General features: G+C 32.8%; 1 protein-coding gene across 2 annotated transcripts in view; it reads right to left on the reverse strand.

Moving 5' to 3' along the window:
• Positions 1–26,945, reverse strand: part of Rasa1 (RAS p21 protein activator 1) — a 79,725-nt gene that overhangs the window by 15,676 nt on the left and 37,104 nt on the right. For both annotated transcript variants that reach the window (XM_035440484.1, XM_027401780.2), the window contains exons 6-18: positions 24,334–24,365; positions 20,338–20,390; positions 17,817–17,967; positions 14,232–14,310; positions 10,956–11,076; positions 10,215–10,371; positions 5,726–5,813; positions 4,803–4,880; positions 3,296–3,453; positions 2,876–2,952; positions 1,630–1,802; positions 1,045–1,204; positions 431–573 (exon numbers count right to left, since the gene is read on the reverse strand). In XM_035440484.1, the coding sequence (XP_035296375.1) occupies positions 431–573; positions 1,045–1,204; positions 1,630–1,802; positions 2,876–2,952; positions 3,296–3,453; positions 4,803–4,880; positions 5,726–5,813; positions 10,215–10,371; positions 10,956–11,076; positions 14,232–14,310; positions 17,817–17,967; positions 20,338–20,390; positions 24,334–24,365 (1,470 nt within the window). The remainder of the gene's footprint in view (positions 1–430; positions 574–1,044; positions 1,205–1,629; positions 1,803–2,875; positions 2,953–3,295; positions 3,454–4,802; positions 4,881–5,725; positions 5,814–10,214; positions 10,372–10,955; positions 11,077–14,231; positions 14,311–17,816; positions 17,968–20,337; positions 20,391–24,333; positions 24,366–26,945) is intronic.

Below are 26,945 nucleotides of genomic sequence, written 5' to 3' on the forward strand. Positions count from 1 at the left end.
TACAAATGGGAAATTCCACATCTGACTTCACATGATGAGCCAAAATCATAACACAAGCCTCCTAGAACTCATGTAAAATGAACTTCAGTCACAAATGTATTTCATGCTTAGACTTATGTTTCATCTTAAAGATACCTTATTGTGTATACTATCGTCCCAAAATAGCTTTTTTAATACAACATGTACAACAAAGGCCCTAGAAAAATGTTCAGTTTGTTTACCTTTTCTTAAATAAGGTACACTTGATCAATAATAGTAGAAATTAGGAGAAATGCCAAAAGAGCTGTGGGGTGGGGGGGTTATAAATCTATTATAGAGGGCATAACTACATTCACAAATTCTAGAAATGTACTTTCTTGGAACTATAATTTGTTAAAAGTTCTCATTAAAATGTGTTATTGCTGCAAAGATTAAAACAACAAATTCTTACCTCACATGACTGTTTGCTTTCCATTATCTTTAAAATGGAGTCTTTCAAAGCATGGTGAACAAATTGTGTGGCAGTGGCTTTCATATACTGCTCCATCAAGGTACTAGCAAGTGTTGTAGCTCGAAATAGGGTAGTGGCTTCATCTACACAAAAAATGGATGTCAGATTACATTAACAGAACTGTACTGTTGGAAATTATTTTTCTTCAGTAATGTACTTTTTACATAAATATCGATGAGGAGAAATAAATACATTAGGAAGCTGTGAAAAGCAGTGATAATGTACCTTAGCCTCGGACTGCTATAAGTCTAGAAATAAAATAGGGGTGATATTTCATAGACTGCTAAGTAAAAACTGAGGTAATATGATAAATCCTATGATAATCACACATTGAGTCTGGTTAAAGAAATCATTTTCTTACAGCTTCTAGTATTTAATCTGCCATGAGAGAATTAGAAATAGCAACCCATTCCCATAATAAACAAAGAATCTCAGATACTAATTTGTAAAATGATTTAGCAAGTTTAATACACTTAAAGACAGAGCCCACGTTTGGTACATAAAAATCAAACATTTTTATATTTTTAAGAATATCACACACATCCATATATTACCTTCCATACTTATCTCTCTGTCATTTAGTGTGCATAACAACAACGATTCAAGCTTTTCATGAAGAAAAATCTTCAGTAGGATGCTGGCTAGTAGTGTTCGGTCTTGTCCACATACATGTGATAAAGCATAGACTACATGAAGTTCCTTTTGTAGTATAAGCTAAAAATGACATCAAAAAAGATTGCTGAAAGTATGTAGCATTATGTATCATTGGACACCAATGGGATGATGAAAGAATACCATCTACTGAATGCAATAGTTAATAATGGAGTAAGTTTGTAGCCTATATATTTCTAGCCTTATAGGATCAAAATCACACTACATGTTTTTTTTACCTCTGGCTACTAGCATGCTACTAATCTAGGACGCTACTATTTAGCTTTATGGATTCTTATTAAATAGTTAACATTTGTGTTGGTGGTGCACGCCTTTAATCCCAGAACTTGGGAGGCAGAGGCAGGCGGATCTCTGTAAGAGGCCAGCCTGGTCTACAGAGTAAGTTCCAGGACAACCTCCAAAGCAACAACAGAGAAACCCTGTCTCGAAAACAAGCAAAAAAATAACATTTATATTTAATGTAATACCTCTTTAAATTCACTGTACTCTTCTTCTGGCATGATTTTTTCCATAGAGTATCGTGCTCGAACACGCAGGGATCCTGGTTCAATGCCCTTTAGTGGTATATGGGAGCTGAGAAGAAACCATTCATCTGTGGCATGTCCTTTTTGTAACCTGCTCAACTGGCAACGCATAAATACTACAAAAGAAAAACCACTATGTTCATACAATTACATTTTCTCAATACAGTTTTCTATGGTGTTAAAAGCTTTTCATTAACCAAGTTTCAATAACATCACAAAACACTTAACTGGTTTGGTTATTTTTTTCATTTACTAGACCTGCTACATTACATTCTGTCATAGGCTGGGGATCTGGAGTTAAGAAATGATTAAGACATGGTGTCTGACGTGCATGGAGAATGTCTTAAGCTGTCAAAGAGGATGCAGTGTAAGTGCTACAACCCTGGATAATACAAAGATACATTAAAAATCAATTCCAAAAAAGGAACCTGTGAATTGATTAGGTAGGTAGGTAAAAAAGGTAGAGCAATAAAGACCACAATCCAAATAGAAAGTATGGCTTTCTTTCTGTTCTAAAAAACTGGGATTTTTATCATACAAGTATTGGAAAAACACTTAAAAATATAAGCAATTACAGAATAAACATTTTTTTCAGAGAGCTTCAGGTTTTGATTTGTCAGTACATATCACTGCTTACCCCAAAAGCCTCAGTTGTAAGAAGGCATTAACCTAATTCACCATGATAAAAATCACTAAATCCCACTGCCATCTGTCCTACCAACAGGACAAGAAGTGTGCTTCTCAGAATAGGAACAGAGTATTGGATATTACAACAGAAAAAAAATAGCACAGCTAAACATCCTATCTTTTTAATTTGCAGGGCTGGGGATTAGTCTCCAGGCCACTACATACCAGACAAATACTCTACCATGGAGCTACATCTCTAGTCTGAATGGAACCTTTAATATTTGAAGTGTAGGAAATTAGGGGAAGATAAAAAAGGAAAGAGAACGAAAAATGATCACCACTACCAGTTTCTTCTCCTATTCTTTGGGAGAAGGGAAAGTAGATTTGTATATTTCAAATTATAAGGTTTATAGTACATATACTTTAATAGTCTCCTCTGAACAGTCAATAGTAGACTGCACAGCATGTTTTTCATCTCCATCTTAAGACATTTCATTTATAAATTCTAAAAATACACACAACATGCTTTCATTACTTTAGAAAGCTTTTTTAATCAACTTACAGATATCTGGATCTTTGCTTTTCTTTGTTTTATTACTGAGTGTGATTTCAAATCTATTGATATCAGGAGGAAGATCACTAAAGAAAGAAGGAAAAAAATTAGTTAAAAATTTAGTGTGTTACATTTAATACCAGCTTTATATAACCAGTTAGACAAGAATACTTGATAACTACATTTCCCCAGTAATCTTAAACTTCTTAAGCCACTAATAACCAATTAAAACAAGATCTAGAAAATATAGAACACATTTTGTCAATACTTTTCAGTAATCCAAAGGCATTTTATTAATAAAGATGAGCAAACCCAACAAAAAATACTATTAAAACACCTGACAAACAGGATCTTAGGTAATTTATATGTAAACAGCAGGAGGAAATATGACTCTAAAAAATAGATTGAATATGATAAAATATGACTTACTCAAAGACAAACTCCTCTGACCATACTGGGTTTTGCCCCTCCCTTGCATGAGTTTTTGCTACTTGGACGCTATTCAAGTAGATGTTACAATATGGATTAGTAAAGTGTTTTACTGGGAGTTTGTGGGCTTCTTCAATATGTAAAACAAGGCTGCTGACCTAAAGAGAACACAGAAATTCATAACCAACCTTTCAAGACCTGTATATAAACAAAAATAGTGATTTGTTTCTTAGTATTTCAAAAAACAAACTTTGCTAATCACCTGTCACCATCCATTTCAAAACTCCAAATATCAATGTATGCTTATGAAGATTTTACTACTCTAAAGGAGTACAGGCTAAGATGTTCTTAAGACACTGATTTTATGATCTGTTGCTACAGAAAAGACACATTCTGAGAAACTAATGTATTACCAGTATAGGTGCTAGAACTATCCATCTACTTCCTACTTCCAACAAACAAGTCAGTATCTGATCCTTGCTTTTCTTTCATGTAAAATGTAGAAGACTACATGCTGTGTAAAGGATTGGCAACCATCCTTAAACCCACTGCAGATTAACGGACGTATCAAAGAGGCTCAAGATGTGTTATATGTGTACAAAGATATGTGACAACTTCTATTTATTAAATGTGTGTGTATTACATGTCCTTGCAACAAAGACCAGAATTTATGTTACGGATAGTATGTAGTTACCTAAGAACGACTGTTTTTACACTTCCAGTTAAATACAACAAGCTTACTGAAATATCCATTAATAGGGGTCATTTTGCTCCATAAATATACAATGTCTTAACTTTCTTCAAAATTCGAACCATATTAGAGCTCAACTACATCCAATTATCTAGGGATAATTTTAATGCAACAAAAGATGTGATGGCCAATAAATAAGGGATAAGTCAGTTGTGGTGGTTCACACTTGTTATCCTAGCATTCAGGACACTGGTGCAGGAGGATTACTGAAAGTCTGAACTCAGCCTAGGCTACAGACAACTCCTATCTCTAACAATAAAAACGATTTTAAAAATGTCATAATGCAGTATATATATACATAAAGCAACCTAGATTAACTTCCTATTAACAAAAGTATACACAAGGTTTAGATTTTAATAAGATTGGCTAGTTCCTAAAAATTGTGTATTCAGTCTCAAAAATAAACAGGATACTCCTGTGAATTTGATTAACTCTTCAGAAGTACATTTCATTCTACCTATTTTTCCAAGCAAGAACTCAATACACAAAATAAGTTTCTTTTACTGCTTTTGAATTGTAAGCAGAAAAACAATCTATTTTTTTTCAAGTTGGCACAGTAGACTAGGAAGCAGAGTACAAATATAAAGAACTCTTTCACAAAGCAATCTACTATCAAGTCAAGCAAGGGTATAAAATGCTTGAAAGACTAAGTTTTTCTAGTTTTAAGAAACGTTGACAAAACAGCATGTATAGAAAAAAAGAGCAAAGTGATATGAAAATAAGACTGTTTACAAGTTAGACATGATGAAATTTCACCTGACGAAGGCGTTTATTAGATGTCCCCGGACTACTTTTTCGTAAACTGCAAAATGCTTGCAGACCTTTCATCCAGTCCTACAAAAAAAAAAAAAAAAAAAAAAAAAGTATTGCAAAGAAACATACATGAGTTTATCCAATTATCAATTTATTTTTTATTTAATTATTTCCATCCCTAGACTGCCATTTCTACTCTCAGAATATACTACACTGTAATTATCTATTTCAGCAAAATGAAACAACATAAAATTAAAATGGTGGTTTTCTTATTCTAATACTTAAGTCAAGGGGCCTATTTAGGGTCACCTGGTGCATATCCAGAGGTGACAGATGATGCTCTATTGCCAACAAAGCCACTTTCATTCACTTTTAATCCCATCTGTTTCTCATAGACTCTCCTCAGAAAAATAGTCATATTTGTACAAAATATAGTTAAGCCCTCCAGAAATGTTACAACTAGCTGGGTTACTTATGGATTATATGGAGAACACCTCTAATTTGGGGAAATATAATGATTTAAAATGATAAGTCTCAATTGAATTCAGAGTATGTAATAACCAATTTTAAATGGCACTTTTTTGTTTTGTTTTTCAAGACAGGGTTTCTCTGTGGCTTTTCGAACTCGCTCTGTAGACCAGGCTGGCCTTGAACTCACAAAGATCCACCTGCTTCTACCTCCGGAGAGCTGAGCAAGCACGACCACCCCCAACTAAATGGTACTTTTTAATCCCTAATAATCCATTACTGTTGTTATTTAAAAAAAAAAAAAAAAGGCAAAAACTTGGACAGTTTCTCACTTGTTAAAATACTAAAATTTCAGACATGCTTTCATAAAACTGTACCACAGTAGTTTTCTACCCTAGTTAATAAGGAAAGTTAGGCTAGCACAACGATCTCAATAGTTTTGGAAATAGTGATCTCACCTCTGCTTGTTCTGGAGTTTCTCCTGCAAAGTAAAAGATGTAATGTTCTTCACTAAAGTGCTGAACTACTATCTGAAAACAGTTTGGCCTTGGAACACAAACAAAAAAGGTATTAAAAAACTTAAAACATATTAAAGTATTTATATCAAGTTTAAAAACACAAAGTATAATTTAAAATTGTCCTAATTTTTAATGTAGAGAAGTAGGTATTTCATTATGCCAAATGATGATGTCATGTGCACAAATACTATGAAACTGAAATCTTATTAGTCTTTCAAGGTTTAAACTACAGAGCAATATAAATTAATATTAAAATATACCACAAAGAGAAAAGTAATAAAAAAAAAGAAGTAGAATTCCTAGAATTACACATATCTTATATGCAGAAACTGTACAAATACTGAAATGTATAAAGGAATGTTCTTACTCAAAAAAAATTAATGCCTGTCCCTAAGCAGACTGAGGGTGGTTTAAATGTTCTTTACTGTAATTTTATATATTTTCAATTTTTTTTTTACAACCAATTATTTTTTCATCTATTAAATCAAAAACAACAAATCTCTTACACCCTTTGTTCTGAAGTTTAATGGCATAATAGGTAGTATACAATGTTTGTTCATGTCTTTTTCTAGAATGAACTACTGTAAATCATTTGTCAGACAACTATGTAATACATAATAATTCATATCTGTTTTGGAGATGTCCTGACTTTATAGTTAAACAATATTACTAGGCATTATTCAGTTTAACAAAGACGTTTTCAGAAGTCGATAAATATTACTTCTATGTTACTTTAGACAAAGATTTTTATTATATATACTTGTTTAAAAATTTAAAACTTTGTCATTCTTTGGGAAGATCATAACATAATGGAAAATGTGAACTAATTGCTGATCTGAATATATTCTGATTCAGATTAGCCCTCCAGACTAGAAAAAAAAGTATAGAAATAACAAATGGCCATGTAAAGATATACAGAAAAACAAACACTGGGAAATCTGAATGGACAAGCTCCTTTTGAGGGGAGTCTGATTTTCCCCATTCCTCTTCAACCCCTCAAGGCCAAAGACTGTAAGGCTGATGTGCTAAACAACAAGCAGCACATGAAATGATAGCCAAAGACTCCAGGAGTTTCACAGTGACTGGATCCCAGGTCCTTCAAAGATTAGGCTTTTATGTTAGACACCTGAAATTGACTCTGTCTTCACATAAGAAGAGCAAACCAAAGTGAGGCTGCCTTCCCAACCTTGAACTGAATCTTCACTATTCCCCCAAAGTCTTTAAGAACACTATCTTCTGGAAGCAGTTAACATTACTCATAGCTTTTCACATACAATATCCATCATTCACTCAAACATAAGCAGATAGAATAAGAACCAGAACCAAACGAATGAAAAAGCCAAGAGGAGAAGAGGTACAACAGAGGACCCAGTTTTCAAGTAAGTATAACTTAAATGTTTAAAAAAATTTACAAACGAAGGATGAGAGCTATAAAAATAGAACTTCTAAACTGAAAAATGTGATAAAATTAATAAGTGGACTTAGCTGAGGAACAATAGATAGTGAGCCATTAAAGTAAATATTTAGCTTGAAGAAGAGATAGCAAGAGAACATGTAAACACAGAAACTCATATACTTAGATGCACAGAATATGATACAACATATTTAATGCACACCCTAAAGGAAATGGTACAGAAGCACCTTTTAAAAAAGGCATGCTAATATTTTCTAAGCTGACAAAAGACAGCAGGTCTTTCATTTAAGAAATATAATCTCCAAAGCTACACAAAGAAACACTGTCTCGAAAAATAAACAAACAAAAAAAAGAAATATAATCATTAGAATTTAAAAAATTGTAATAGTAGGCACATTTTGGTTTTTCTGAAGGAAAAAAAATCAAGGCATCCAGAAAAAGTTTAGATTCATTAGCTCAGATAGATAGATACAGATGATAGATTGGATAGATATAGATAGATTAAAAGAGAAAAAAATGAAGTGACAGTGAAAATGATAGAAGCCATTAAACTATAATCAATATGGTTAAAGAACTAGGTGAGAGAAGCTTCTTAATGCATTAGGAGTGGTTAATGCAGACACACTACTGTTCAAAGTGCTGAGAATAAGCAACTGCTCAGCCTTAGATGAGACATCTTGGTAAGCTCCCTATACCAAGGCTTAGAAAACATGAAGAGCAGGCAGAAAGAATATAGTAGGAGAATGGGGAGGTGTATTGTAAAATGCTGCCCTCTCCACATGACCTGGCAGTTGCATATAACCCATTGCAACCATAGTAAAACCTGCACAAAATCTATCAGTTAAAGATTCCAGCATGGAGAAGAGTAGGGAGGGCTCCGAAAGCCCTACTCCTGGCTGAGGAGCTCCTGGCAGTTGATAGCTGTTGAGGAAGGAAGAGTTATTTTTCTTCAGGAGTGTGGCCACTAAAAGATTATGTATGGTCAAGTGGATGAGCCCATGCTCAAGTTCATATGGGCAGCATATTTAGAGTCAGTAGGTTAAAAATCTTTTTAATGTTTACAGAAAATAACTGCCAAACAAAACGTTTACATCCTTTTAAATTACATCGGAAAAATGCAAGAGTGAATGACTTAGTCCATGGAAAAATAAAGGTATAACAACTCTGCTGACAATGGTCATTAGAATAATTATCACTGAAACAACTTTTAACTTAAGCTTCTAAAATGCTTCCTATATAACAGACAGCATTATTAAAAATAAACAGAAACTGGGAAAATTGCACAACCATGCAGGCGAACACAGCAGTGCTATTCCAACATTTATCAGAAGACAGCATACATATTAGTTAAGCCAACTTTCAAAGAAAGCTTGAATGCCACAAGTCTATATAATTAGGCTCTACACTCACATAAAGCATGAATGTGCAAAGCATGCTAAAAAAAATAACAGTACTCAACCACAAATTTGCCCTTTTGTGGTGATATTTGTACTTTATAATAACAAATAACTGGTATCAATTCAATCTGATTTATCCTGTTATGTGATAGGGGTATCTTTCCTCTCAAAAAGAAATAGATTGTACTGATCTGTTTTCCTGGTCACTTCCCAATAAAGATACATACAATAAAAAGTTGATACTAACTGGTCTATTTCAGGAACAGAGATATGTTTTCTCCAAGGAGAGATTTGACTTTAGTTTTCATAGACATAACTTTTCATATCAGGTGTTGGACCTGTTATCATTAAGTATTCATAACTAAAATACGTTTATAGTGTCATACTCTTAACAGTCAATTTCTACGAGGAACTCTGCACTAGAAGCAAGAAATGACAATACAGTGTATTTATTGTTTTCCAACTGTCAAAACACATCTTTGTTCTATATTATTTTTGAAGATGTTCACTCTATTCAGTAAATAGAATTATTCCCACAAAGAGGGTATTTCCCACAGAAAATATATTTTTAACAAAACTGTTCTTTTAGCCAGGTAATATTCTTTGATATCCAACAGTCATAGTCTAATCCCCTTTCTTCATATAAAAACAAAACACAAGTGGCTGAGGCACCCTGGATTTTCTTCTTATAGCCTTTATTACTTCCCCTGCACCCCAGTTTTTCAAGACAGGCTTCACTGTGTAACAGCTCTGGCTGTCCTGGAACTAGCCACAAACTAATAGATCTGTGTGCCTCTGCCTCCCAAATGCTAGAATTAAAGGCGTGACACCACCATGGCCAATCTTCATTTAAAAAAAAACAAAAAAACAAAAACAAAAAGAATGAAATTGTTTAGTATGTATTCAGATCTATAGACAAAATCTATGGCTATGTCCATATTGCTTATTTTCAAGAAAAAGCAAATGTTTAATTTGGTGGGCCTCAACTGGGTTCTAAATCTAAGGCCTATATCTAATTCTCTCTTGCCACAGGTAATGCTTCTGTCCACACTGTATTACTCATAGCTGGGAAAGAAATAACATGCTATTTCCATCCTGACTCCTTCAGTGAGTCTTGTCATATGTTCCTAAAATCACATGTTATTTCCACATCTAATTGGTTTCTTTAGCTCTAGTGAAGACACTCTGTACATGAATAGTTGTCTCAATTAACATGGGGAGGTGATGACTGGAAGGCCTTATTTTGCCACCTTGCTCCAATTCTAGTCTTTCATACTGATGTCTTAGGGATGGAATTCTTATCCTTACCATCATCCTGTTTTGTTTTAGAACAATCCCTTCAATAAGAGGAAGAAAAGATAACAAGATCAAGTGAATTTCTGAATTACTTCAATGTCGAGTCCTTATACAGAAATGCCATTCCAAATATGTCTCCCTAATAGAGTCAAATTTGGCACAGAACTTAGTGAAAAGTTGAGGGGAACAAAAACCTTAAAAATCAATCAATCAATCAATTTTAGATAATTTTATGCTCTTAAAATAGGTTATAATTCAAGTGATCTGAAAATATCCACTATTTTTATTATTAAAACAGTACTTAAGAAAACTAATGTCTTACCTGCCAAAGAGACTATCATGGACAACATAGACAGAACATACACTGAGATCTATTAACCCTTTTGGTTTTGTAGCTCGTTTTTCACTTTCAAAATAAATAAGTTGGGCGTCACTACCCTCTAAGATAAAATATAAATTTTTCCAGCGTTTTCCTTTGCCTGTTAAAAAAAAATAATTGTCTTTCTTTAGGAACTAAGAAATAGTATTTTCAGAATACAATATATTTTAGTTTTCATTCTAAGAACAGATCAATCCATATATATAATTACAAAATATCTATAACCTATATAGAAAATTGCCTTTTGTTATTATTCCTTGTTTAGTGAATTAATGAATGGAGGAGTTCATCAGAATACTTTGTCTTCAGAAATTTTATTATGATACAAATCTTCAAAATTCCTGTTTTAGAACTGTTTTCCACCAACACTCACTCCTCAATATCTTTGTGTTAAAACTGAGGTAGATCTATAAAATAAAAATTTTAGTACTCTGAAGGCCAGGAATTTCTCTAAAAAACCAAACCACACAGAGAGCATGAAACAAAGCCAGGGTTTACTAACACACTTAGAATACAAGCTTGTTCTAAAACCCTGTTCAGATAAACAAGTACCAGTGACTAATAATCAATGACAAAACAACTGACTATATCTTACAGTAAGTTTTATGTATACTATTTATGACTCTATCATATGGTGAGCACTAAGATCCTAAATTAGGTTCTTAATCCTACAAGTTGACTTACCCTTCTTCAGAAGGTAACCTTTCTTAACAATGTTTTTATAAAAGGCATCCTTTGTTTTACGACGAATTGTATTATAGATTTCCTTCCCATCCACAGTATCACTGAGTACTTGTTCTTGATCCTGAATTGTAAAGAAACATTAAAATTATTTACAAAAATATATCAAATTACTAATTAAAGAGCAGGTAAAATATTTCTAATACTAAAATCTAAATGTAAATCTTACAAAGAAATTCTCAGAAAGATTTATCATTTCTCAAGAATATCCCTCATAAACAAATTCTATTTCAAATTATCAGTCAACTTGTTGTATTTTACACCAAATGAAAACATTTTAAAAGTGGCTACTTAATCCAGAATTAACTGGCAAATGAGAAGGCAATGTGAATTAGAGCAAAGTCATGTTGGTAACTATTCTTTATCTCTGAGAAACATCAAGTAAGCCTAGAAATCTAACCAGCTGAATCAGGGCACATCCCCACCTTAACCCTCAGTTCACCACACATGACACAGCACACCATTATATCCACACCTGGTACTTATAAACTACTGAATTCAGATACTTTTCTTCTCCTCACTACTTCTAAGCTTTCTCTTACTTCAATACTTTTGATGGCCTCATACCTTTTTTCACACTAAAGTATCACATTTATTATAACCTTTACATATTTAAAGATATTTAAAACAAGACTGCATTTTTCAGTTCCTAGTCTATTATGTTAAAGTATGAAATGTTATGCTTTGAACTCCATTTTTCCTATGCTTGATTTTACATAATAGGCTTTAGTAATACATAAAAAACAGCTAACATTAATTGCTAAATTGCCTAAAGAATCATGTCATAAATATGAAAAAAAATCATGATCTTCCCAAATAAATTAATTTTCAATTGTATCGGGTATGTTAAACTGAATTTCAGTCTTCCCATTTATTTATAGCAGTTCTTTTATTTTGAAAGACTACTATTTTATGGTATTTAGCCATATGGAGGCTCTGTCAAGTATATTCAACTTCTTGTACATACAAAACATTATAAACGATTTTCATGATCACCTTTCTGTTCTATTTTGAGACATTCTACTGTTTCATTTCCTTACTCCGCAATTATGCCCAGACACTAAGATGGCAAGAAACACAAGCATTAATTACCTCTGATAAAGATGACAAACTATGGCATGCATGCTAAATTCAACACATTATCTCTCTCTTACTTTGTTGTTGTTTGTGGTATTGTGGTTTGAATCTGAGACATTCTGCATGCTAGGCAAGTGCTCTACTACTCAATTATATCACCAGGTGCCCCACCTCCAATGTCAGTCCTCCGTTTTTGTACAAAGTTTTACTGGACCACAGCCATGTTAATACATTGTCTGTAGTTATTTTCAATTACCAAGGTAGAGTTAGGTATTTGAAATAGATTGGACATAAAACCTAACATATTTACTACCTGGAACTTTTTAGAAAACCTTTGCCAATCCCTGGTAAAGATACCAGGATGCAATAGTGAAGTAATTCCTCTGTGTTGTATCACCCTTAGCTTTTAATGCATTGCCAGATAGCACAACATCTTTAAAAGGGTAAGAGGACATTTCTTGCCTCTTGTTATATTATTCATTAAACAGCTAATGAAAACTTTAAAAGTTAAATATACACATGATAAACTGGAAGCTACCTCCTAAATAGCAGAGTCATTCAGCTAATGTTTATACATTATCCACAGCCTATTTGAAGTAGGGAAAAATGAAGAAAAATATTAATATGATACTGTCACAAGAATAAGATAACCTCTGAATCTATATGTAACTTCAGAATAATAACTCCCCAGTTAATAACTGCAATTATTTCAATATACAACCATTTGAAATGACCCAAGATGTAAACAGTAGGTAACTGTATAAGGCAACACCAAACTCTTTTTCGCAAGAGTTTGTGAACTCAAAACAAAACAAAAATTCTTTCGTTTGTTTTCCTTTTGCTCTTGTTTAAAGTCATGGCCTGGAACTTACAATGTAGACCAGGGTGGTATCTTACTAGCAGCAATGTTTCTATCTCTGCCTCAGGAGCATGAGATTACAGCATATCTCATACAGCAGTCTCTGTATACCCTCTCATGGTATACTTCAGACAGGACAAGTGTAAATACAGAATAGCTACTCACCTGGCATGTTAACCAGTATTTACTAGACTCTCTTGTTCCATCATTCCTGCCTTGTACAGAAAGTGCTGCCACTCCTTACCCCAACCCATCACTCTCACTGTCCTTTTACTTTACTTGAGTGTACAGACACAATCTTCCCATGATACAACAATAGGCAAATGAAGTAATAAAAAACTTAAATTTCTCTTGGCCTTAATATTCTTCATCATTTTTTCAAACCTGCCTAAGACTGGCTCTGAAAACCATGCCATCTTCATCTTTCCCTAGTGTTATTCTGTCCTCACTATTGCTATCTCCCTTCAAAGAGGGTACAATACTATAAGCTGGCAAACAAACAACCCAAGCCTGTGGGGGAGGGGAGCACAACCAGAACTTATACCACCCACTCAGGGGTCATTACCATGCAGGAACAGAAAATATACAAGAGCAGGAAGTGGGGGCGAAGACTACAAATTCCATTCTCTTGACTCAATATAACCGCTGCAATTATTATCAACAACTCTATTATCTCTATTGGGTCCTTATTAGCATGGTCCTATCAACAATTAATCACAGAATGGGGAGGGGCTCACTAGGCACCACTCTATACCTCTGATCTATTGATAGATTCTGGGAGAAGTGAGAATCACTGTCTTTAGTTGTGATACCACTCTTGAGCACAGAATGACTCCAAGAGACAGCTCCAAACACAGTTATACAGACAGTGCTAGTTAAACTCTGGGTCACAAAACAAAATTAACAGACTGAATGAGAGTCATTATGGGGGAGGAGGTGGGGCAGACAAGAGGTGAGGTAGTAGTCAGTAAGCATGCATACACGTGTAAAACTGCCAAAGAACAAATTTAATAAAAATGAACCAAACAAAGACAGAAAGAGAAGCTACCAAGGATTTGGTATCTACTAAGGACTTAAGAATTATCTAAAGTGAACAATTATCTAAAGTGAACAATTTGAAAAGTAAGACATTCTCTTAGAATTAATTCATTTTCTAAAGAAATTAAAATAATCTGTAATTTTAAATATTATCTAGTTTTAGCAGAATTAATGCTTATATAACCACAACATTATTTTTAAAACAAGATGTAAATTATTTCAAGCAAGAAAAAAATAATACTGACCTGCATTGGTACAGGTTCCTTAAGATAATAGCCTTCAACAATCTGTTCTTTCCGATAGTGATCTATGATGTCCCCAATACTGTTAAAATAAATAACTGTATAAATTTTTTAGAAATCAAGTAAAGGATTATCTATTCATAAGTAGTTTTTGATAGCATATAATATGAATATATTCATATAATAAAGTATTATAATAGTCAAATCATTTTATAAAAGTCGAAATGTTCCAAATACAGATTTATAGGTTAGAATATGCAAGCTAAAGGTTTTAGTTTCCATATATATCAAACACACAGTCCACTACAGTCCATATTCAGAAAGTGACACTCAGTGAGAAAATGATTACAAGTTATGTTTTTTTTGTTTTTTTAAAAACAACCCTCCACACACATGAAGAACAGAAATGGCATCTATTTAGCAAATGATAAACTAAGAACTTCTGTCACCAAATCACTTATACATTTGTTTTTGTTTAGAATGTCATTATGTCATAACACATGAATAGTTAGGTGAAAATACAAGTCAAAAGAAGAAAAAGAAAAACTAATATAATTTTGCCTATACAGTTGTCACTGTGATCAAGGCCATGGTTGAGTGCCATAGGCTCCAGCAGGGAAGAGGCTACAGCTGCTGTTCAGAGGAGTGGTCAGGATTTACATCCACATTTCCTAGCCAAACATAATAGAACACACCTTTAAACTAGCACTGGGGAAGCATAGGCAGGTGGATTTTTGTAAGTTCAAGTAAGGTGAGACTGATTTATAGTGTACCATGACAGCCAAGGCTTTTCTCAAAAACTAATTCTAATTAATTGTGTTCATTCCCACAGATTAGTGCTGTTGTCAGATTTAGTCAAAGGTTCTTTTTACAGTGCAAAATAGTTACTGCTGAAACTCACAACATTGTTTGCTGAACATTCAGCTATAGTTCGACATCTTATCTCCCCCTCTGAAGCTCAGGGAACATTGTGGAAGAGGGAACAGAAAGAATGTAAGAACTGAATGAAAGGGTACAGTGTTCTATGTATACTCTGTCTTCCAGAGATGGCATGGCCACTGCATTCATGAACTCTCAACTACTAACTATACACCACTGCCAAGATTCATTCTCCAATCACCCTGAAATGGAGAAGGGAGGGCTCATGAGAGTCTATAGGTTCTATGGGCAATCAACAGTGGCTACAGAAGAGAAAGCTATTTTCTTCAGTTATTGTAGCCACTGGGAGGGGACTTATTTATAAAACGAATTTCTAAAGACACATGTCATGTACTTGAATTTAGTATTGACTGCATAAACTGTGTGCATTTCTTCCTGAACTACAAAAGTGTTAATCTTCAATGTCTTACTAAAATCATACTTTTTACTATTATCTAAATTATACCCTTTTTAGTGATTTCCATGCCTATTTGTATTTTCTTTCAATTTATCACAACTTGAACACCATCCTTTATAACAGTTCAGAGCACTAATAATGTAGAAATGGTATTTTTTTCTTTAATTGGTATGCAGCACAGTAGATTTCACTAAATAGATTAGTCAATAAATGTATGCTGAATTCAGTTTGGTGCTAATGACTCTCCTTTTCTAGAACTATATCAAAGCTGTTGCTCAGTAGTTACTTCATGAAACAAAGCAAAAAGTCTAAATGGGAAAACAGAATGCCACAGTGTGCCTCTGTTACATCTAATGAATATTATATCAGATACTCATATCTAAATAATAGCAAATGTGTGTTTTCTTTTAAATTACTTCTTAGGAAATACTACAAATAAGGTTTTTGGTTTTTTTTTTTTTCTGTTTATCAGCCACATAATTTTGGGCCTTCTTTTTATTTTTATATTTTGGGTACATGAAGGCATATATATGTGTAGAGGTCAGAAGGCAGCGTTTTAGAATTAGTTCTCTCTTCCCACCAGGGGTTCCAGGAACCAAACTCATGTTGTCAGGCTTGCATAGAACATGTTTTTTGGCTCTCTGAGCTATGTTATGACCCTTTACTCAGATTTCATTCAAAGAATTGAACAAACAAAATTAGAAACAAGAACCTAAGCATTTTAAGATTAATATATCCATAGAAAATGAAAGTCAGAAAGTCAGATTGAGGAGTGGTAGAGATTTTTAATTATTATTTTGCAAGCACTCTAATAATTTAGTAGAAATGTGTAAAACTCTCTGAATTTCTTTCTTCTTGTTCCTTATGGTCTCTAATTACAAAGACTACCTTTACAAATTTATCAAGAGTCCAAAGTTCTAAAATATTTTCCATTTTTATAAAGAAGTTTATATCAAAATAATCTTTAAAATAAATAATCCTATGTAAATCAGTACATCCTCATGGTAGATGGAATGAAAATGGCCCCCATAGTCTCAGGGAGTAGCATTTTTAGGTTTAGCCTTGTTGGAATAAGTATGTCACTGGGTGTGGGCGTTGAGGTTTCAGAAGCTCAAGCCCGGTCCAGTGTCACTCTCTCTTCTGCTTCTGTGGATCAAGATATAGAACTCTAAGCTACCACTCCAATAGCATTTCTGTCTACACAACACCATGCATCCTGACATGATGATAATAGACTATAAACCTCTGAACTGTAAGCCAGCCCCAGTTAAATGTTTTCCTTTATAAGAGTTGCTGTGGTCATGGTCTCTCTTCAGACTAATATAACTCTAACCAAGACAATATTAAAAAAAAAAATCTCAATTTGGATATTTAGTAATTTAGTGCATATGTATACTTTCAAATGTATGTTCCAAGTCTCCCAGAACCTTGATAATGAGAAAATCTAATTTAAGACAAATTAAAATTCTAGCAAGCTAGATTCTAGGTAAAGATATCTAAAACCAAGGTACTCAGGTAGCTTAATATGATGAGGTATGCAAATGTGCAAAATTACACCTTTCATTTAATGTTTTTTAACTGTCCACTAAACTTCTTATAAGCAAAATATCTTATCACTGGATTATTATTTTTTTCCCAGATAAGACAGCTGTTGGAGCTTTATGAACTTGAAACTCAAGATTGGAATTTACGGGATTCTAATTGATACTGGAAATACTAGTTCATTATTAACAAGTTAAGCAGGTAAATGTATTTTACAAGCAAGACTATGCCAGCCCCCCAAAGAGGAAACAACAGTACTTTCATTACCAAAGTAGGCAAAAGTTTCATCCAGCCTTTTCTTTTCCCAAAGAATACTGCCACTCTGTATCGTACAGTTTCCTTTATTAATTTACTTTCCTAAGCAAGCAACTAAAACTCATTATAAATTTTAAGACAAAGTTTTCTCAGAAGTTGAGAAGTGGAAACTAATCATGACATACAGAAAGTATCAACTTCAGAGAATAATCCAATTATATAATGACATTTTTAAAAATCAGATGACTCCTGGGGAATTACTAACAAATAGTTATACAGAAATATTTTATTAAACAGTAAGACATTTGGGAGTAGACAAATTATTAATATTCATGTTTGACACTGTTTAAAGAAATCTCAGATAAGATACTGCTATTATATTAAAATTTTAAATATTTTTGAGTCCAACTATTTTTACCACAACTAAAGATAATTTAAACTGTTTCATGATTTACCTGTTATAATATCGGCCTCCCATCATAAACTGGTTGTTTGGTGTTGGACAAATTTTAAATCGCTGAATATTTTCATTAGTCCGAAAATACAGGGAATAATCACCAGGAGTATTATCTGAAGGCCTCACAAGAAAGCTGCAGACTTGGCCAACTGTAAAAGTTAAGTTGTTAGCTTTATACTCTATCAAATAAAAAGAAAATATGTTAACTAATCTAATTAGAAAGTACATTCAAAGTCATAACCACATAAAAATTTTTATTATAAAACTTTAAGACAGTGTTTCGTATTTTCATTTTATGATTTACAACCACACATACTATTCCTGGTGTATCTTAACTAGTTTTATTACCTAAACATATGGAACTGAAAGTCTGCAGTCAGGCCTCTATCCTTCTCAGAAAGAACGACCTGACAGTGACAGTAACTATATTACATCAAATGTTAATCTCCTAAAGAGGATCTTCAAAAGTTAAATTTTACCAATTAGTCTACACTATCTCTCAATTTCCAATTAATGATTAAAAAGTAAAACTGTAATATAACTATATAAGCACTTACAAAGGCAGGTTTAAAATAACTTAAGTATGTGAGCATATCATCCATAGTCAATAAACACATATGATATTTTACTCAGTATCATCCTGAAAAGGTACACAAAAATAATTTCTTCAATTAGCAATGGCCCCTAACACTATAATGTTTCCTTTGCGGTTAAGTATTGGTTAACAGAAAGATTAGAAATTGACTCTTGTAAGAAAGCATAACTAACACAGTATCACATGTAATGAGTTATGATTCTAATCATTCATTCACGTTAGGCTCTTGCTATCAAGTAAATTGGTGAGCAATACAAAAAAGTATATAAGCAAATAATAAAAATCTGTATAAACTGTACAATTTAATATATGACAAAGAAAACTCTCGGTGACAATGATACTTTCTGTTTCTTCTTCAATGTAAGATGGGAATCATGTTTAAATTTATACATGAATGTGCTTGTGTCATTTTGGTAAATTGTCCACTCTTTCAAAAAGAGTATATGAATGAGAAAAAATACAAACAAATCTAAGAAATATGTTTAGATTCTTTTAATGTTTACACACCTAAGAAAATCATGGATACTTCAAGAACTTGGTGATTTAATATTGAAACATAAACCTACACCAACAACTCACTAAAATGCGTATTTTTGGTTCCACCCATAAAGCTGATGACTTAGCACTCTGGTTTAAGCATGATCTCTATGTCTAGCATTGGCATGTTTTAAACTTTTTTCTGAACCTACTTAGTGCAGGTTAATACATTAAGCACTTTAAGAACTGCCTCAAATCCTATATGAAAGTAAGTCACTGATTTAAAATGTAATGACATCTTCTACAAACTAAGATTAGATATTATGATTTAGTATTTATTTACTATAGTTACCTATTTTCAGGGTACCCTATAAAATTCAGGAACTACCAGTTTTTCCAGACCTACATGTAAATACATAGAATAGATTGAGTTTGTCCCCAATCTTTGTCAGACATACCTTACTAATAAATACCTGCTAGTTATATTAACTTAGCAATGAATAGTCAACAACAAAGAACAAAGTAACATAGTTGTTACTTTAAATCACTGGTTCTCAACCTTGCTAATGCTGCAACCTTTAGTACAGTTCCTCATGTTTTGAACCACCGCAACTATAAAATTAGTATCATTCCTACTTCATAACTGTAATTGTGCTAATGTTATGATTTATAATCTAAGTATTTTGGGTGAAAGAGGTTTGTCAAAGTGGTCACAACCCATAAATTGAGAATTACTGCTTTAAATAAACTGTTAATGTAAACAAACTTAATTTGCATTTTCCTGTAACAGTCACAGAAATTAGGAATATAATTTAAATAAGGCTCAATTATGTAATTCCACCATGAACACAAATAATACAAGAATTATATTAGTGCATTCCTTTAATCCCAGCACTCAGGAGGCAAAGGGAGGTAGATCTCTGTGAGTTGGAGGCCAACCTGGTAAACAGATAAAGTTCCAGGACAGCCAGTACTACTCGGAGAAACCCTGTCTTGAAAAAAGTACATTATGAATGAATTTAAAAAAAAAATGATAACATGGTATTCTTCAATTTATAGACTAGAAATCAAATGATCAATAAAAGGAATGACAAAAATTTGTATTTGTAAATTTGAAATGTTTTCTTAATATATTTCTTAACATTAAAAAGTACGTTGTGCACTCTTCTAAGATATACACAAACAAAAATGTACCACAAGATCATAAGCTGTAACACATGGGGAATGAAATAGGCCCAGAAGTTAGGGAAGAAGAAAAATATACTTCACAAGCGTTTATTATACATGTATGTTTTAACTTAAAACCAGAAAAATACTAGCTTCCAAGTATTGGGAACAAATTATAATATGCATAAATATTAACCAAATGCTAAATGAAAGCAAAGTACATAAAAAAAGGCTGTTTCAATTTTATACTTTATAAAGACATTAAAGAATACAAAGGTACCTGTCATTAGTAAGTTATAAGCTTCTTGTTTGGAAATCTTCCCATGGAACCATCTTAAAGGAAAACAAATTTGACATGTAAATCAAAAGTCCACAAGCTGCTGCTGCTTTCATATACTCAGAGTAAGTAAAATATAAGTCAAGCTGACATGAAATAAATGTAATAGAAATGGTCAAATTTCCATCATTACATTTTTGTTATATTTTTGGAAACTTACTATGCTTTACTTCAATGAAGTACAGTAAAACTAGGAACTGTCAAATATAAACTACAGTTTCCATATTAATTATAATATTTGACAAAGCACTGATTTTAGTTGTAGTAGTATGTTTATATCATAGCTCTATTTTTCCTTGGACAGCTTGTAGGGAATGGGAAAATGATACAAGATAGAACTAAATCATTTTTTCTCATGTTTCTTTCAAAATTAACTTTCTTTTAACATAAGATCTCTCCCAATAAATGAAAATGTTTACACAAGAACAAGTACATACCAACAGAAAGAACTAAAACTATTTTTAATTCTGAACTAAAAGCCTATCAAACTAGACTGCTAAAGTATTTTATAATCTGTATTCTGGAATTAAACATTTAGAATTTATTGTAAACTGTAATGGTTGAAAATATGGCATAATAAAATTTCAAGTATTTAGTATTTACTTTTTCACAAAATAACGTTAAAAGAATTACTTAATGATCAGGAGTGGGGTTGCACGCCTTTAATCCCAGCACTTGGGAGCAAATGCAGGCAGATAACTATAAATTCAGGCCAGCCAGGACCATACAGTGAGACTTTTGTCTCAAAAATAAAATACATCAAATTATTTAAAAGCCAAAGTTCTTAAGTTTTTCCTCTTATTTACAATAAATCCCATTTTCTCTCACTGGGAATCTCAGATCACATCCCTGCCACTCTGCTGAGTCTTCATATAGTCTACAATGACTTGTATTAGGTTTCAGGTGTAAAGTACACATACTACAAGACAGAAAACACAAGTGTTCTCAGGTGCAGTGCTACAGGCGTAATGTTGTTTACTCTGCTTCAAATTAACCATCCTATCACTGGGGAAAGTTAAAATACAACTTAATTTTCAAGTAAATGTGAAGAAGTAAGCTTTAAAACATTATTCCATCCATTAACTTACTAACTCAAATTTCTTGATGCTCTCAGAGCAGACATGAATAATGAAAAGGGAACAATACAGTCCAGAATGCTTTAAAATGTTTGAGGTTACATATTGCATTCATGTTAGGACTAAACTACAATTTAGTACACAAGCTAGAGTGGATTTCTATATTCTAGGAGAATGCTTGATGGCATCAAAGACCAACCCTATAGCTTTCTAGCCAGGAAAAATAAAATCCAGAGAGTTTTAAAAAATTAAATAAAGTTCAAAAATATTATTCATCTTTAAAACTTAAGAAAATAGCCTAGAGGCAAAGGAGTAATAAGGTTTCCTGGAGTCATTTTGTATAAAACTGATATAACTCGCCAGGCGTTGGTGGCACATTCCTTTAATCCCAGCACTCAGGAAGCAGAGGCAGGTGGATTTCTGTGAGTTCGAGGCCAGCCTGGTCTTCAGAGAGAATGCCAGGATAGGCTCCAAAGCTACACAGAGAAACCCTGTCTTGGGGGTGGGGGGGCGACAGGGGATGGACGGGACGGGGACACGGACGGACGACACACAACACACACACAAGACACTGGACTAATATAACTCAATGACATGATTTGTGATAAAGATAAAGATAAAAGCCCTTGCTCTTAAGAAGTCTAGACACTGGTTAGAGGGGGGGGAAAATAAAGCAACAAAACAGTGTAAAACTACAGTTAAGTACAGTGATGAGTTTGTGCTGGGGAGTTTGAAGAGTAATGGAGACAGGTATCAAGTCTTCAACATATGTAAGGAACAACATGAAGATTCTCTGAACTTAAATTTACTAAGATAGATAAATACATAAACAATTGAAGAGTAATCCTTGTCTGGGAAGCAGCCTAATAAAAGCATAAGAAATAAAGCCATGCATTAAAAAGGCTTAAAAAGGAAAGAGGGAGATGGTAAGACTAATGAAAGGTACAGGAGACAGGCATCACAGGTCATCTTTTGAAGCTCTGCTGAACTACGGTTAACAGAGGATCCATCACTTTGGGATTCTAGTTGACAAAGTGGTACTATCTGATAAGTCTTTTAGACAAACCACCAAGTATTGAATATTGACTGAAGAAACTAATAATTTGGAGTGCCCAGAACAAAAGAAGGTGGCTGCTATATCTAAGAATGACTACAGTAAAGTTATTTATGACTGAAAAGAAGGTGCACATCAATAAATAGTTTAGAAGAAAAATCTACTAGAACTCAGTACCGTCCACACAGAAAATATGAAGCACAAAGAAATGAAGTTGGTCATACTAGCTATATTTAATCTCAAAAGGAATTTATAATACTTCACTGCCTAAATCTTTATTTTAAATACTTGAGAGTAGGCACATACATAAAATAAATCAATACAAATTTAACTTATGCTAAATACCACATAAGTATAAAGGTCAGAAAAATAAAACACTAACATGTATTAATATAAAACTTCCCGGTTAAGTCTTACACTCGACATTAAAAAAATGAAGTTTTAAATATTTACTAGTATCTTAGATCTGTCTATACTGTTACAACAGGGATACAAGGGAATTTACACTTTCTCTTGAAAATCTAAAGAATTTTGTAATACTAAATTCAGATTCATAGTGTGTGCACGTGTATGTGTTTAAATGAGTGGATACCATGATAAGCACATGATAAGCACAACCCTTCCACCATGCATGTCCTGGAAACTGAATTTAGGTCATTAGGTTTGGCAATAAATGCCTTTATCTGTTGAAACATCTCACTTGCCCCATGAATTTACATTCCCGAACACATTAACTAGACAGAGTGGTCACCTTAAAAAACTTGAAGGTTTTTACATCTCATAATGAGTAATATTAAACAATGAATATCAATTGCCATTTGCTACAGTAACTCAGACTGCTGTCTTCTGACGAGGAAAATAAATGATTCTTTGCATTATGATTTCTATGAAGATGTTATATAATGAAGATCAGAATTATTGTGTTTGGAGAAAAATAGGAATATAATATATATATGTATATGTACATAAACACATATTCATATATTAACACACACACCTACAATCTACTTTTGTTATGAATTTGATTCCTTCAAGCATTAATTAGAATTTGAAACTGCTGACACAAATTTCAAAAACTATTCACTAGGTATAGTTGTATCCATATGGAGTAATAATATAAGAACATACACATAAGACATATATTAAGAAAAAACAAAAGATAATAAAAAACTACATATTGAATATTCAGTCAAATGTATTTCCTCTTCTAATGGCTAGAGAAGAGAAAATAAAACATTTGAGGCAAGCTTTAAATTCCATCTATAAATGTTGACAGGTTGCTTATGAAATAAATGCACTGAAAAGATAACAGATGAGTACTCTACTAAAATAATATGAATAAAATAGAATACTAAAATAATATGAATAAAATAGAATACGACTGAAGGTTAAAATTTTAAAAGGAATCCTGTATATATAAAAGCAGTCTAAAAAGTTTACGTTAAAAGACCTTGCTGGATTATACTAAAATTGTCAAAAGTTCACTCACATATGCATGATAAAAACTGAGTTTCAAAACTCATTACTAAGAAAATGAAGAGAAATGGGAGGAGGCGTGCTGGTCATTAAGATGCAAACACAACATTTACTTGGGAAGGCATTTGCTTGGGGATATGAGATTTGTATATAGGTATAGGCTACTGCTTGCTTAAACTAAGAATTTAGTACTAGATCCTTAAAAGATATTTATATATCAGTTCTCTGAACCAAATTAAAAAAAATACATCAGTCTAAAATTCATTGTTTTTTACTATTATTCTAATTTACAATTTAACATTTTTTTCCTTTTAATAATTAATACAAACTCACATTTTGCCTTCGTGTGGATCTTCTTCCCGGCCCTAAAGGGAAGAGATTAAGACAGCATAATTTTTAATTATATAAAATTAAATCCTAATCTAATTTCATTAAAATTTCTAAGAATCTGATCTTCAAAACTATCTCTATACTTTTTATAGCTGGGTTAGGAGAAAAGATGTTTCTGTTCAAGAACTATCCCTACATAGTTCTCTTTCTTCTCTCCTCTTCCTCTTGCCATCAGTTTAAATCAGACCCTTTCATTTCTTTTCACAAGCTATTAAGGTAGCCCAACTACAGTATAATTACTGCTGTGCCCACTCCAACCTCTCTAAAATCATTAGTGTCAATTGTAGATGTGCACTTAAGAATAAACAAACCAAATGGACACACAATTTTAATGCGAAACCTTTACTACCTTCACTCCTGTCTACAGATCCCTCATTTTACAACCAATGCCCTTAACCATAGGCCTCAAGTATGTAATCCCTGACTCATACTTTCTGGGTGTCTATGCCATGGTCACACATTTGCTAATCTATTTCACCTCTTTACTGTAGTTTGCATTCTGTTATGAATGTTACTATCAGAATGTCCTTTAATTCATTGCTACCTACCTATTTTAAAAACCAAGTCATTAAGGAAAACTACCTCAACTGCTACCTCCTTATAGTCAAACACATAGACACTAAAATGTGAGCACTTTCTTTTCTGGGAAATACAAATATAAACACAAATCTCTCTTTCTGTCATTTTAAACTTTATCTTACTCTAGTCTGTACTCCAGGTTTTAAAGCTATTCTATCATTAGTATTATTCATTCCACTATAGTGACTATCTTACTAAAGTCTAAGTAATTCTCTATAACATCACCACCACCCCAAACAGAGGCTAATAACTAAGTTCATAGTTTTCACTGAGTATATACTGAACTGTAGTTGTAGCAGCTTACACTAAGTTTTCAAGGAACTGATAATGAAGGAAAATAAGAGAAAAAAATATTAGCAAGGACTTCTCTTAATTAGGTCCTCACTAAGTATTTAGTCAGACTAAAATCAAACAGTCAATGAATGCTTACTATAAAAACTACAAAATGAATATTATAATTGCTGTCCTTAAAGAAGTTGTCTTACAAGGTAATATAGAACCAATGAATACTGTGAAAACAACAGTAGAAACAATATGGCCTTAAAAAAAGTATCTGAAAACAAAATCTCTGCCAAAAACAAACATACAAAAGAGGTTGACAGTTGAACGGGGCTAGTAACAACAAATTAAGTTTCACAAGGCAGCCTAACAGGCCAAGAGTATGAAGAAGAGGGACCACTATAGGCATGGAGATAGTTGCATTCATCTACTTAAAATTTACAGATGCCATAGAGTAATCTAGGCAATGGGCTATACAGTGAGTTAAAACAACACCAACAAGAAAAAGATGCCTTTTCATGGAGCATACAATCTAGAGGTGAGACTTAAAAATGTGAATGTACTTAGACAATCCTAGTTAGAATTTCAGAGAGAATTCCCTAAATCAATGACCAAGCAAATACTAAACACATCTTCATTATCTAGACACTGTCCAAAGGCTTTTCAATCTGCAAGGAATTCACTAACTTCCCTTAAGCCTACTGTATAAAATTATACTGAATATTAGAGTAAAAACCACTTATATTTCTTAGAATGATTAATTTGCATTATGACTCTATTGCTTTTTAGCTACCACACACTATGCTTTTTATAATGAATTGACTTTTTTTTGTTTCATTCTCTGTGTTCATATTAGGTAATAACCCCTTATCTTATATTGGACTATTCTTTATTATTCTTCTGCAGACACTTGGTAATGTTCACTTCTTCTTACTAAAGTTTATTTTACTAATTCTGACCCAGAAGTTCAATGCTTCAGGAAAAGTACAACTATATTTTTATCCCTTCATAATCAGAATAGGAAAGGGTAGTATAATAGGCAAAAAGAAACTAACATAAACAAAACCTAAAAATTTATAGACTAACACAGACAATTAGGTGGTTCAGTGTGGACGTCCTGCCTATGTGAGTAAGTACCTCTAGAATTCTGAATACTATTTAAAGAACTGTAAATGATAATCCTAGATCTTTCAAGTATGTATGTGACTGAATATAGGATATATCACATATAGCTTCCATAACTCCTTCCAATTTTCATCAGTATGTTTTATGCTTGTGAATCAAGATCTAGTTGCCAGAATAGACAGACCAAGGATCAGTAGCCAAAAAACAAAAAAACAAACAACAAAAAAATTATTCTGCCATCTTCCACAGACTGTTCTGGGGGAAAGGGGAAAGTTATTGGTCATAAAATATCACAGAAATTCATACCTACCACAAAAATCTAAAAGGAAAAGGTAAATTCCAAAATAATAATGTTTAGTATATTTAGACGATAGTGAGTATTGTCTATAAACCACAAATGCTGCTTGAGTGCTGATCTGCATCTAAAAATATATGGGGTAATTTATGTAATGTACTAAGATGAATAAAAATGTATAATATAATAGTAAAGGAAACAAAGGGAATATTCAAACTGTAGAACTTTGGGATTATTTATGTGTAATATAATTACATTTTTCCTAGATTATTAAAAA

This window comes from Cricetulus griseus, chromosome 2 (assembly GCF_003668045.3).
Source record: "Cricetulus griseus strain 17A/GY chromosome 2, alternate assembly CriGri-PICRH-1.0, whole genome shotgun sequence".
NCBI classification, from domain to species: domain Eukaryota; kingdom Metazoa; phylum Chordata; class Mammalia; order Rodentia; family Cricetidae; genus Cricetulus; species Cricetulus griseus.